This window comes from Vigna angularis, chromosome 2 (genome assembly GCF_016808095.1).
Source record: "Vigna angularis cultivar LongXiaoDou No.4 chromosome 2, ASM1680809v1, whole genome shotgun sequence".
Lineage (NCBI taxonomy): Eukaryota > Viridiplantae > Streptophyta > Magnoliopsida > Fabales > Fabaceae > Vigna > Vigna angularis.
In genome coordinates this window covers 3247445-3260458 of record NC_068971.1, presented here as the reverse complement: position 1 = coordinate 3260458, position 13014 = coordinate 3247445, and the positions used below count along the sequence as shown (strand labels likewise).

General features: G+C 34.6%; 1 protein-coding gene across 1 annotated transcript; it reads right to left on the bottom strand.

The window, feature by feature from the left end:
- Positions 1–3307: 3307 nt before the first annotated feature.
- Positions 3308–6037, bottom strand: LOC108328040 (receptor-like protein kinase FERONIA). The gene has a single exon (XM_017561816.2). It carries the CDS (start codon positions 6035–6037, stop codon positions 3431–3433), a length of 2607 nt encoding a protein of 868 aa, XP_017417305.2. The 3' UTR covers positions 3308–3430.
- Between the last annotated feature and the right edge of the window lie 6977 nt (positions 6038–13014).

The window sequence follows — 13014 nt, the reverse complement described above, 5'->3', positions numbered from 1 at the left end:
ACAACCATTTTTGACAACATTTAGACACGCGCACACGTGTCAAAATCTGAGTGGTCCATTTTCATTTAATTTTTCCAACTGGACCACTCAGATTTTGACACGTGTGCGCGTGTCTAAATGTTGTCAAAAATGGTTGTTCAAGTATCATTTTCCAAATGTTATTATGTTAAGCCTGATTTTTTTTTTCAAAGAATGATACTCAAATATCTATGTAATATTTTTATTGAGTTCAAATTTGATATATGTTATTAGTGTTGATATTTTTCAAATCCTATATAATTATTACAAAATAAAAAAATACTCGTAAAACTATTAATCCAATGACAATATAACAAATCTTTATATTATACATGCTAATTAAATATATTTCTTTTTCCAAATTATTACTGATTAAAGTTATTATCATAATTATTTTACTTTCTTTCTTTTATCACATTAGATTATCTATATCTTTTAACAGGTTTCATGTTTAACTTCAGCAGGCGATGAAGACGTCGAACAGTGAAAGGAAAATGTTCTGTTCTGAATTAGGAGAACCTAGAATGAGTTTGGATACAGGAAAACAGATAGTTCTTAGGGTTTCAGTGTTTATTTTGTCTCCCTTTTTGCTTCCACTGTGCCATCTATTTTATAAGAAAAATTTCATCAATCTCTAATAAGGAAGATTTCAATTGAATCCGTTTTAAGGGATCTTCCAAATTACGGGAGAATAAAGGCAAACAATGGATGGAGGGAGGTGCAGAGCAGCAATGAGAGAGGAAAAAGGAACAGAAAATGTGCACACTCTCAAATTAGGATTTTAATACATTTTAATGATAGATAAAATTGAAACTTTGGAATTTCTGAGGGTGTAGGGAGAAAAAAAGGGGGTTACAGGAAGAAACACTACTTTAAACAACAAAAAGCGAAAATAGGCCAATATAGGCCCAAGCGCAAAGCCCAATACCGAAGAAAAACTCAAGTTAGAGTGTTTATATTGAGCACTCCGAGCTTGGAAACAAGGCTTGAAATTTGCATATTGTAGCTTTGGTGAAAACATCGACGGATTCTTCCGTGGTTCGTATAGAATGTAGATGGAAAATGTTAGCTTGTAACTAAGGACAATTTAGTCCTTTTACTGTTGTCATACTCATATAGTTGTATCTTGGTTGTACTTTGTATCTTCATCCTCTCTATTTAGGTTAATATTTGTAATCTTATTATTTTTTATTCCCACATGTCTTCGTCCTGTTTTATTGTTGTCATTATCTATATAAAGGGCACTGAGTTTTTATTTTACTTATGAAAAAAATTGTATGAGTATTTATACATTAGTTTTTCTAAAATCTTCTTAATAAATATCACATTTTAAAACATTTTGTTTTTTGTAAATTTAAACCTAAAATAACATACAATGAACCTGTTTATAGAAATAAGAAGGATACAAAATGTTAAAAATGTTTATATTAGTTCACCTTAATTATTGGGTTAAATTAAATATTTCTTTAAAAAAAATTTAATCGATTCCACTAAATAAATTATAAATCAGTACCACTAGTACAGATTAATGAATAGGCACCGGTTATTTTCAGTCATGAACATCGGTTTAAAAACCGAGGCGTACTTAGGCGAGATAAAAAGTATACACCTCGGTTCTCTTTACTCGAAACGGTAACTAGAATTCAACTCGGTTAAATGAACCGAGGCAGTATCAGTATCAGTTCTTTCAGTGGTCAGATGGTATCCTCATCGTTCCGTTCAGGTAGGGTTCTCTTTCGGGGGAGATTCATTGATCTTGCAAGAAACAGAAATGGTTGGAGACATGAAATTCTTTGAGTCCTTTGAACAAACAGCTGGTGATCGAACCTTCATAGGTTTCAAAATTTGATCTTTCCCATTTTTTTTGTATCCAAGAGTCTAAAAAATCTGCAGAACACCAACAAAGCCTCTTCCATAAAAATCTGCAGAATAAGTAGAGATTGGAAACGGGAAGACCATGGCGGGATGTGAGTTTCCATGTGCGAACACTGAACGGGAAGCCTTAAATCAAAATCGCGCCTCCACCTGCAACCACAATCAAACCTGCAGAAACCAGATTTAACATCATATAATCATCACGCAGGGATCCAATTCAGAAATCGCGCCTCTGGAAGCAACGCGAACTGCATCAACCCTAATCGCACACGGCGGCGGCATGCTTTAGGGATTCTGGTGACGGTGGCGCGATTAAGGGTTTTTGTCCCAGAGTTGCAGGTCCGGTGATGGTGATGGAAGAAGGTTGAAATGCGGTGGCTGGCGCGACGGTGGAGAAGAGGGGTTTCTGTTTCTGGATCTGTTTGAGTTTCCCTCTTTGCAGGTTATGGTTGCGCGCGACTTGGAATGGTTGCGCGTTCTTCGGTTGACGGCCATGGATGGGCTCATGGCGGAGAAGATGAAGATGGTGGTAGCGGCGTCCATGGAGTTTGGACGAGAACGAAGGCACTGTGGTGGCGGCTTGCAGGTTTGCGAGAGGCGAGGTGCGAGGTGCGAGAGGCGGAGGGTGCGAGAGGCGAGAGGGTGAGAATCGCGAGAGTGCGAGATGCGAGAGGCGAGGTGCGAGGTGCGAGAGGCGGAGGGTGCGAGAGGCGAGAGGGTGAGAATCGCGAGAGTGCGAGAGGCGAGAGGCGAAGTCTGGTTTTTAAGCTAAGGATACTACCTCGGTTATATTTAAAACCGGTGCCTAAACCTTTACTTGCATCAGTTACACAGCAAACCGGGGTCTAAACCATTTAAAATTCATATTATATGTCTCGGTTGGCTTTCTACACGAAGCAGTAACATCTATAGGCATCGGTTCATATATAACCGAGGCATATAACCACTCAATAATTACTGAAATGCCACTGCACTTTTATACGCTTCGGTTTCAGTAGAACCGAGACATATATAGCGCATTAAAAAAGCCTTTTTTTTACTAGTGTACAAGTGTACTACGTAACTTATAATTATTTCTTTTTTATCTCTTCCTAAAATTAGATTACAAGTAGTTTATTGTCACTTAGTAAAAAAAACAAACCTAGAAAATTATTATCGTGGAAAGAATATACAATGAAAGCAATTTACCAAGAAGTGTAACTCTAGAGAGTAAATAATATATAAGGGATTTTTCAGGATTAATCTGATAATAACGTTTATTTTATTAAGTGTTTATCACTATTAAACCAACTACTCTTCATTTATACATAATAATAGCATATAAGTACAAATATGACGATGATCGAATACAAAATAATAGTTACAATACTTATTACATTTATTACAATCAAAATTTCATAAGCTATTGGTGGTTTAGTAACGTTTAATATAACCACTCCAGAATTTTAGAATAATAAGATTTATATCTTAAGAACAAATTTTACATGTAGCTCTATCCTAGGTATCAAACTCATCGAACTTGTGTACTGCTCCTACCTTATCGTCCCTTTGGATCCCAAATCTCAGAGAAAACATTCTCAGAGAGCAACCTGTCAGATTGCTTACTCCCATAGCTATCATCTGTATTGCCTGAGGTGTTACATCTAGTGCTATTACTATAATCTGTAAGTTCTACACTGTAATGACTACTGCTAAACAGGTCCTCACTATCTTCTTCGTAACCCCCACCAGTGTCCATCATCACTACATTTTTAGCACTATCCTCCTGAAGCTGCAGAACAAGCTCCAGCATTCCAACGATGACGTTCATGGACGGCCTTTGAGTACCATCCTCCAGCAAACAGGTCAACGCCACCTCTCCAAATTTTTGCAAACACTGAGGTGTTATCTGACCCTTCAGTGCTGGATCCACAATCTCATCCAAACACCCCTCCTTATATCTATGTTTTGCCCAATCAACGAGAGACACCTGTTGCTTCTCCGCCATACGTAGCAAAGGCGGCCTCCCACATAATACCTCCAACAGCACAACCCCAAACGAGTACACGTCAGATTTCTCCGACAAACGCTGTCTTTTATAGTACTCCGGGTCTAAATATCCAACACTGCCCTTCACCTGGGTGCTCACATGGGTCATTGAAGAACTCGTGGGCCCGATTCTGGATAACCCGAAGTCTGAAACTTTGGCTACCCATTTTTCATCCAATAAAATATTGGTACTCTTCACATCACGGTGAATGATGACGTGCTTTGCACCTGTATGCAGATAGTGGAGCCCTCCTGCAGCACCTAAGCAAATCTGGACCCTTTGCTTCCACGACAAGGACTGATTATCAGAACCGTAGAGATGGTCTCGGAGGGTTCCTCGTTCCATGAAATCATAAATGAGTATCATCTCCGTCTTCTCGTAACAGTAACCGATGAGGGAAACAAGATGGTGATGACGAAGTTGAGAGAGCATTTCGATTTCGTTCATAAACTCCTGCATACCTTGCTGAGAACCGGGTTTGAGCCTTTTGATTGCAACAGGTACTGAACCCTCCTCTACGTAGCCTTTGTACACGTTGCCGAAGCCTCCCACGCCAACCACCATTTGTTCGTCGAAGTTATTGGTGGCGGCTCTGATTTCTGCTATGGAGAAGTAGCGGCAGAGGTTGGTTGGCAGTGACGATGAGCCACCCCCGCGAGAAGTTCCGTCCTTTTTGCTGGAACCACTTTCAACGGCGATATTCTTTTTGCATTTGATGAGGAAGAAAACAACGATAGAAGAGAGCAAAAGGACACCTGCAACTGCCCCTAGTATGGCTTCTCGGTTTTTCGTGAAGACGCTACTTTTCTTGTTTGAGCTAAGGGGAACCTTGGGCTTCTGAGGAAGGGGGTTTGGGTTTTGTCCAGCTAGACTACCTGTAGAGCGGTTGATTTTGAAGACTTCAATTGCGTTGATAACCGCGTCTCTGATCCGGCTTGTAGGGCGAGGATGCAGTTTCACTGATAGATTTGTTTTGTTGAGATTACCTTGTATGAAAACTACGTAGTCTTTAACCACCGGTACGCCCTTCTGATTACCGGTCCACAGGAGAACGTCTGCCCGATCGGTAGCCAACTGATCCGCTATGATGATGTTGAAAAACAGGTCACCAATGTTGTTAACCCACGGATCAAGCTGGCAAAAGTGTAACCGTAGCATGTAGAAGAAGCCTGAATCAACTGGAAGCAGCCATGTGAGATTGAAACCCATGTTGATGGAGCCATCAGGTCCCATACTCCGAACTGTTCTGTACACTTGATCTGGTGCCGTGTAGTTATAGGTTTTAATGAACTTGAGCTTTGTATGACTCCCATAATCAACTGATTCATTATATGGAGTTTTTACGTACTTGAGGTCAGGTACCCACGTTCTGAGCATACCCGTGTCTTCTGAGGGGGGAATTTCCTTTCCAACGAGTAACCTGTACATGGTCTCCAGAGAAAATTTGTTCCCAATGACATATGGGGTCGTGGTGCCAACATTTTGCTGCTGCTCTGTGGAGTCGCCAGGATTGGTGTAGTATAGATAAGGGGGCATCGAAACAATCTCGATCCCGTTGATGAAAGCGTAGGAATATGTGGTGCTGGGAAAGAAGGTTATATTGAGCTTCTCACCGTCTCCTACGTAGACGCAATACTCTCTGAACAATATATCAGGGTGGCTAGGGTCATCATCAGCATCGGCGTTGAGGGAAGCGTTGAAATCTTGAAGGAGGGTGAAGGGGCCTGCTTTGACTGAGAAAGAGGCTTGGAAGCGAGGGAAGTTTTGGTATGAAGTAGAGTAGAAGAAGAGACGAATGAACTTGGGGCCTGGTGTGACAGGGAAGGAGTAATTGAATGAGGAGTAAGAGAGACGAGCATGGGTGTAGGGACCCTGTATGGTAGATGGTGTGAGTGAAGGAGCAGCGACTGAGGGGTTTGTTGGAGAGAGGAAGTGATTGTCTGAAGTCCAATTCCGAGTGTCTTGAGTGGAGAAGTTGGTGGATGAGCCACAGCTGATGCTAAAGAGATCAGTGGGACGATAAATAACGTCTGCCATGGAAATGAAAGAGAGGCACGACCACAGGAGGAGGAAGAGGATGGTTCTTAAAGCTGTTCTTGTGCAACTTGTGTCCATCGATAATCTGTAATCAGAGCAACAAAGAGAGCTCAACTCAAACACCATAAATCAACCTATGAATATATAGTTTGAGTGGTTATAGTAGCCCGGGCATTTCGATTGTGTCTTACTTTTCCGGTTTTTTATCCCGAAGTATGCAAAAATGGATTGCAACTTCTGGGCAAAATATCTTTTTTATTTTTTATCAAATGAACAAGTCGTGGTGTCTCAAGACGACTTCGTATGAAAGAATAGATGAATATTTTATTTTATTTTTGTCATTTTCAATGTTGCATATTGAAAGTGTTTAAGGTATATGTAATTGTTTTAATTTTAGTTTTTTTTTAATCTTTTGTTCAGTTTCTTTATTTGTTAAAGATATAAAAATTATCATTTATATTATTGCACTATATAAAATCTAAAAAGATGCGTAAATATAAAAAATAACATTTATATTATTTATTTATATAAATTTATATGTACATTATAAAAATTACCATAACCACTTAGAATATACCTTAAACTTTCTAGTAATCAACTACATGGTTTTGATAATCGATTACAGGGTTTGTATAATTGCTTACTAGAGGCTTCTGGTAATCGATTTCAGAAACCCTATAATTGATTACCAGATGCATATGGTAATTGATTATACAAACCATGTAATTGATTACCGAAAATCTTAGTCCTTATAAATTCAATTTATTCTCTCACTTCTTGCACAATCTCTCACTCCCCTCCCTTTCCTCTAGTTGATCTTTCATTTTTGCCCACCAAGAAGTTCTAAACCCCCGCACCCTCATTTTCATCTCCCTTTCAATCCTAACAACCAAAATCTCAAACTGCTTTAACATTTCTATCATTTGCATCGATTAAAAGTTCCTAAATTATCCATGGCGGATTCATCTAAAAGACAAAGGGAAAGAAGCTCCTCTTCTTTTGATGTGGGACGTCACCGACATTAACCCACTGAAAGCCCACCTTCACCACCATCGCCAAATCCATCACGCCCCAATCTATTACTTTATATCGCTGCATAACCGAAAAGGTATTTTTCAAACTTTTTTACCATGAAATGATAGAACTAAAATACCTAGACCAAGAATATTTTGACGAATTGTTTTTTTAAGTTTTACCATGTGTTGACAAATATTGGTTTAGTTGATTTTGTTTGTACACAGATCACAATATTACCCTGACTTAGTTTGTGTTTTCTATAGTAACCTACGTATTTCTAACAATGGCGTCATTCATAGTGAGTTCAAAAATGTGAGAATGAGCATAAATTACAACCTTTTTTATTCTCTTACCAACCTCCCATCTATAGGCTTGCATTTTAAGGGTAATATACTTGAATGATAAGATGATTATCATACACTAGAGGCTAGACAAATGATTTATAACCCGAATGCAAACCTTTCGGGTAGAATACTAGCAAAGTCCATGAAAGTGGAAACTCAAATACTACATTATGTTATTTGTTGTATTTTGCTTCCTCGATCATCTAACCTTGCTTAGGCTACCGAGGTAGATCTGATTTTTATTTGGGCCATCTTGACAATAAGGGAGATCAACTAGTTTCATCTCATCCGACAAAGGATGAAGAAGGCTTTGAGGGAGGGAGTCCCTTTACCGTATCTACACTTGATCATCGTTTTCAATCAATATTTTGATATTCCTTTTGATGATGAGCCAGTTGTGCCTATGAAAAGGTCCTTCAAAATTGTTGTCGATGTCATCTTTTCCTTCGGATTTATTAAAAACGATGATGGGTAGTGGATTCACAAAAGAGCTTAAGATGCTCCGACAATTCCTCGTCAACGCTAACCGCCTCCCCTCAACAAGATACTTTCTCACTTACAGAAATAATGAATGAGATACGCGATATGCGAGCATTTGTTTGTGACAACTTCAGTAGTATGGATGCTCGAGTTGGACATCTCAAACAAAACATGGGTGACATAGTCGATAGCATTGATATTCGAGTTGGACATCTGGAGCAAGACATCGATTATCTATATCATCATTTTGGCCTATTAGGAGGATCCTCTTAGATTTTAGTTTTATTATACTCTATTTTATTTTTATTGTTATCTTCTTGTAAGCACTTTATTATTTAATAAAATAGTTTCTATTTTGTTTATCATTTTGTTTTATGGTTTTAATTTGTTTTGATTCTGAAATAATGATACTTCTTATAATTACATACCAAATTCAAAATCTATCAATTATAAAATGTATATCTACTTTGAACAATTTAAAAAGTGTATCTACTTTGAACAATTTAAAAAATTATCTACTTTGAAAATTTTCCAAAAATTATCTAAAAAATAAATAAATAAAAAAGGTTCATTGCACTAAACATAAACCAACACAAAAAATGGGTCAATAATTATGTCAATATATATCAATGTAAGCAAGAGGGTGAAGAAATAGGGTTCATCATAAATGGAAATCACAAGAACCTTTAGTTTTAACACTTAAAAGGCTTTGATAATCAATTATCACCAATCCATAATATCGATTATAGAGAGTTTTTTTTATCAATTACAACAATAGTAATCGATTACCAAAGAGTTTTTCTCGAATTACACTTCTTATAATTAATTATAGCAAGGGTGTAATCGATTACAAATGAAGTTATGCCCTCATACACAACTTTAACACTGTGTAATCGATTACAAAAGGTCTAATAATCAATTACCAAAACTTGAAAATGTGTGGGGGTTGCACGACTTCACTTTTTCTCGAGTGTCAGAGGCAAAATCATGCACCCCATGCACAACTTCTTCATATGAAGTCGTCTTGGGGTACCAACTTGCCTATTTCCGTAAAAAAAATTGCCCAAATACATAAATTACAATTCATTTTTGCCTACTTCGGTAAAAAATCCTACTTAGCAAGAAGGACATTTCAAGTCTATAACTATTAAATCTATGTTTGCGTTTGGTTTTTGGTTGCTTAGACTGCTTTAAACAAGTCAATGCCCTATGTATGGAAACTTCAGCCAAGGAAAAAGAGTATCTTGATTGATTTTTTATCCATAAAATTGTTACATTCACAATGTTTTTCCACCACATTTTTCTACTTGTGATCCACTATCGAATAAAAATTCAATGTTTAAACATAGAATGTCCCTATTTTTTATAACTTTTCTCAAATAGGTCCTTTACTTTTTTTTGTGTTAATTGAGTTTCTGTTTTTAAAAATTTGAAGCAATTAGGTCATTGCCATTAGTTCCGTATTAACATCTTTTAAGAGGGTGTCACGTAGTTATTTTTTTTTTAAAAATAAAAAACTTTGTCACGTGTCAAGCTAACATTGTGCCACGTGGCAATAACAGTATGACGTGGCACTAACAATGTCATATGTCATTGCATTTGTTTCAATTTAATCCCTATATTTTCATTTTGTCTCAATTTCTTCTATATATTTTTATTTTGTCTCAATTTAGTCCTAATTTTTTTTAAACTTAAACAATTTTGTTCCTCTCTAAATTCAAACAAAATTTAATTTGTATATAAATCTTTACAAAACTTTTTTACAAATTGATATTTTTTTATTAGAAAAATAAAAAATTACGAACTAATATATGACACATTGTTATTTATGTAATACTAACTAAAATAACTTAATTGCATTAAACTTTTCAAAACAAAAACTAAATTGTGACAAATAAAAATAAAGAAACTCATTTAAAATTTTTCTACAAAATTAAACAACAAACAAAATCATTTAACATAAATAATATGAATGAGCAAATTATAAAAGTTAATATTTCAATAATAAATACTTTTGTGAAGGTGATCTATGCAAAAATAGTCTCAATATTTCTTCAACAATTTAGAAAATAAATTTTTCTGGAGTTAAACATTAAGAATTGGAATACATAATGGCTAAAAATTCACTTAATAGAAACATATCTAAAGATAAGAATTTGAAAAACATATTTACACTTATTTCAGTTAGTTAAATCTTTTGAAATGATTTGTGCATCAATTTTTTGGAAACTCTTTCCTTAGTTATAATTTTACAAATTCCAATTTATTTAGGATTTTCACGACATTAATTTGTTCATTGTTTTTTTTAATTCTTATAGGCATATTTAAAAAACATAATTAACATTTATATAATTAACTGAATATATTTATATATATATATATATATATGTATATATATATATATATATATATATATATATATATTTATATAAACTTAATTTTGTTAATAATATTTAATAAAATATATATTATAATAAAAATACTTATATATATTTATATACAAATTAAATTTTGTTTGAATTTGAGAAGGGAAACAATTGTTTAATTTTTAAAAAAATTAGGATTAAATTGAGACAAAATAAAATTATAGAGACCAAATTGAAACAAAACAAATACATGGACAAAATTGAGACAAATGTAATAACACGTGGTTTGAAGTGACATGTAGCACTGTTAGTGCCATGTCACACTATCAGTGTCACGTCATACTGTCATTGCCACGGGACTAACAACAAAAAGTAACGGACCTATTTAAGAAAAGTTACCGAAAATATAAGAATTATCAGAATGATTAAACCAAAATTCATCTATTATGAGGTGTCATAATTTACTATAAGTTTTTCTAGGTGATTAACTTCATAATGATTTAGAGCTCTATAACATTTAAGACATACTTTTCGTTTGCTCTGTGTTCCACATGCAAAGATTTCAATGCTTTAAGTCACTAAACAATATTTTGTGAATGACAATAAAAAATGAGTATTAAGTTATATTATTTCATGTAATTGAAGGTATTTATAGACCTTTCGTAAGCATATTTGTATCACAACAAATAAGATAAATTCAAGATATAACAACATATTAATATATATAATAATTGGATTCAGTTTATTATAACTTAGATTATGCTTATATTATCATAAATACCATATTTTTCTTATTTTAAGAGTGTTAATATTTTATATAGATCTCACACTTGAATCTCATATTTATTTTTGATCGTTTTAAGCCTAACAATAATAATATATTTTGGATTGGGTATCTAGAGTTAGTTTGTTGGAAAAAAATAGTAACAAATTGAGTATTTTTAACTTGTTGACTAGCCTTTCATTACGCATATTAATGACGAGAAGAGATAAGCTAGATTGCATAATCACAACAAAAATTCCAAATCCCTAAGTCATGTTCAAGATACTAATGAATATTCAAGTGTTTAGTATCTAGCTATCTTTGTTTTTGTTTGTTTTTTTATAACATAAGGTACTTATTAGAATTCTCTAATATATCACACAGTCTATTGACGACTTTATTTCTATTTATAGTGGCCACACTATCAACCGAATCTTTATCTTGCTTAGTCAACCAAATCTTGATAATAACATTAACGACGAAGCGACATCATTCGCATATTCCTAATCGCTCCTTCTCGAAGACTCCTCATATGAAGACAACTGAGTGGTCGACATTATTACTTGTATGTCATGAACAATCGGTCTAAAGAGGAGGAGAAGAGAAAATGTGAAAATGATGAAGAAGGTTTACCCCTATTTATAGTCGCGAAAATTTTAACCACCACACGTCCTCCATCATTAGATCAAATTGAATCCAACAGCTCAAAGTGCCCCGACTTTATGTATTTTGACAGGGCACGAAATTCGAAGTGTGGTGTGCTCTCGTCAACAGTAATATTTTCAAACACTTCGGATGGTTTGGGTGCCCTTCATGTTTCCTAGATAGTTGGCTACAAGATCTCAACCACCCTCTCAAGCCGTGCAGCCCTAGCTGACACAATTATAGCAAAACCCTTCCTAGTCAGGTCACACCTGAACTGCATAAATGGTGAGAACTAAGTGACCAACTTCAAAGCCCTTCACCAGTCACTTTAGGCCTGGGCTTTGGAGGTCTGTATACCATACGACCGTCTGATCAGTCACATACCAGATGGTCAACCTTAATTAGAATCATCCAATAAGTCATCTTTGAGACCAGTCAAACTAAACGTAAACAGGTCAATCATGAACCAACATGGTTAGCATTAATGCTAATCAACTTATAAGTAAAGTGTGATTATCTACGATTAGGTTTTGATTAGGTTGTTGTTAATTAAAAGCTCATTCTGAAACTTATAAATATAGGTTTGAGGTAAGAATTACTACGCCATTAATCCCTAATTGTCATCGTTGAATTGATTTTGACATCGAAGTACCTTTTCCATATATTCTTCAAGCAGATTGGACAAATAATATACTTGAACTTTTGAATAACTTTTAGACATTTAGACGATACTAGACTTTGAACCGTTGACTTTGATTATATGCTCCGAAACAAAATATATATGATCATCCTTGTATATTACTATAAAGAAAAATTAGAAATCAACCGTCTATATATGACTTAAAAAATTGTACTTATTAATTAATTTAAGAAAATGTAAACCGAGACTGCCCATATTTAAATAGCCACATTTTAGTTATAAGACAATTAAATTCATGGTTTTATATTATAGTTTTGCAATTTCAAAATAAGAAATAAAAAACAGCGTCATATTCAGTATATAAATATTTCAATATAATAAGTGTATTAATATGTATGTATAGGAAATAATTAATATTAAACTCCAAAAGTAAAATTGACAGAAATAAAAGAAAACTTATAAAACTATACTAACTTTTTTTTTATTAAAGACTATTATTCGACTATTAAAGACTATTATTAATTGAAACAAACAATTTAGCTTCGTCAGTCTTCTCAACTCGTCACTTACCTTGGTCTTTCATTCTCTAAAAATAAATTTACCGGTAGACTGAAGAAGGTTAGAGAAATGAATAGTGGATTGATCGACTAATTGGAGATGAAATATGAAAAGAACAATTTAAGATTTTTTTTTTTTAAAAGTTAACTAAAATTTTTCAAAATTGTCTAGATATTCTGTGACATCCCAATATTATACTTCATGCAGGTATAAAAATTAAGACGTCAACATAGATGATAATA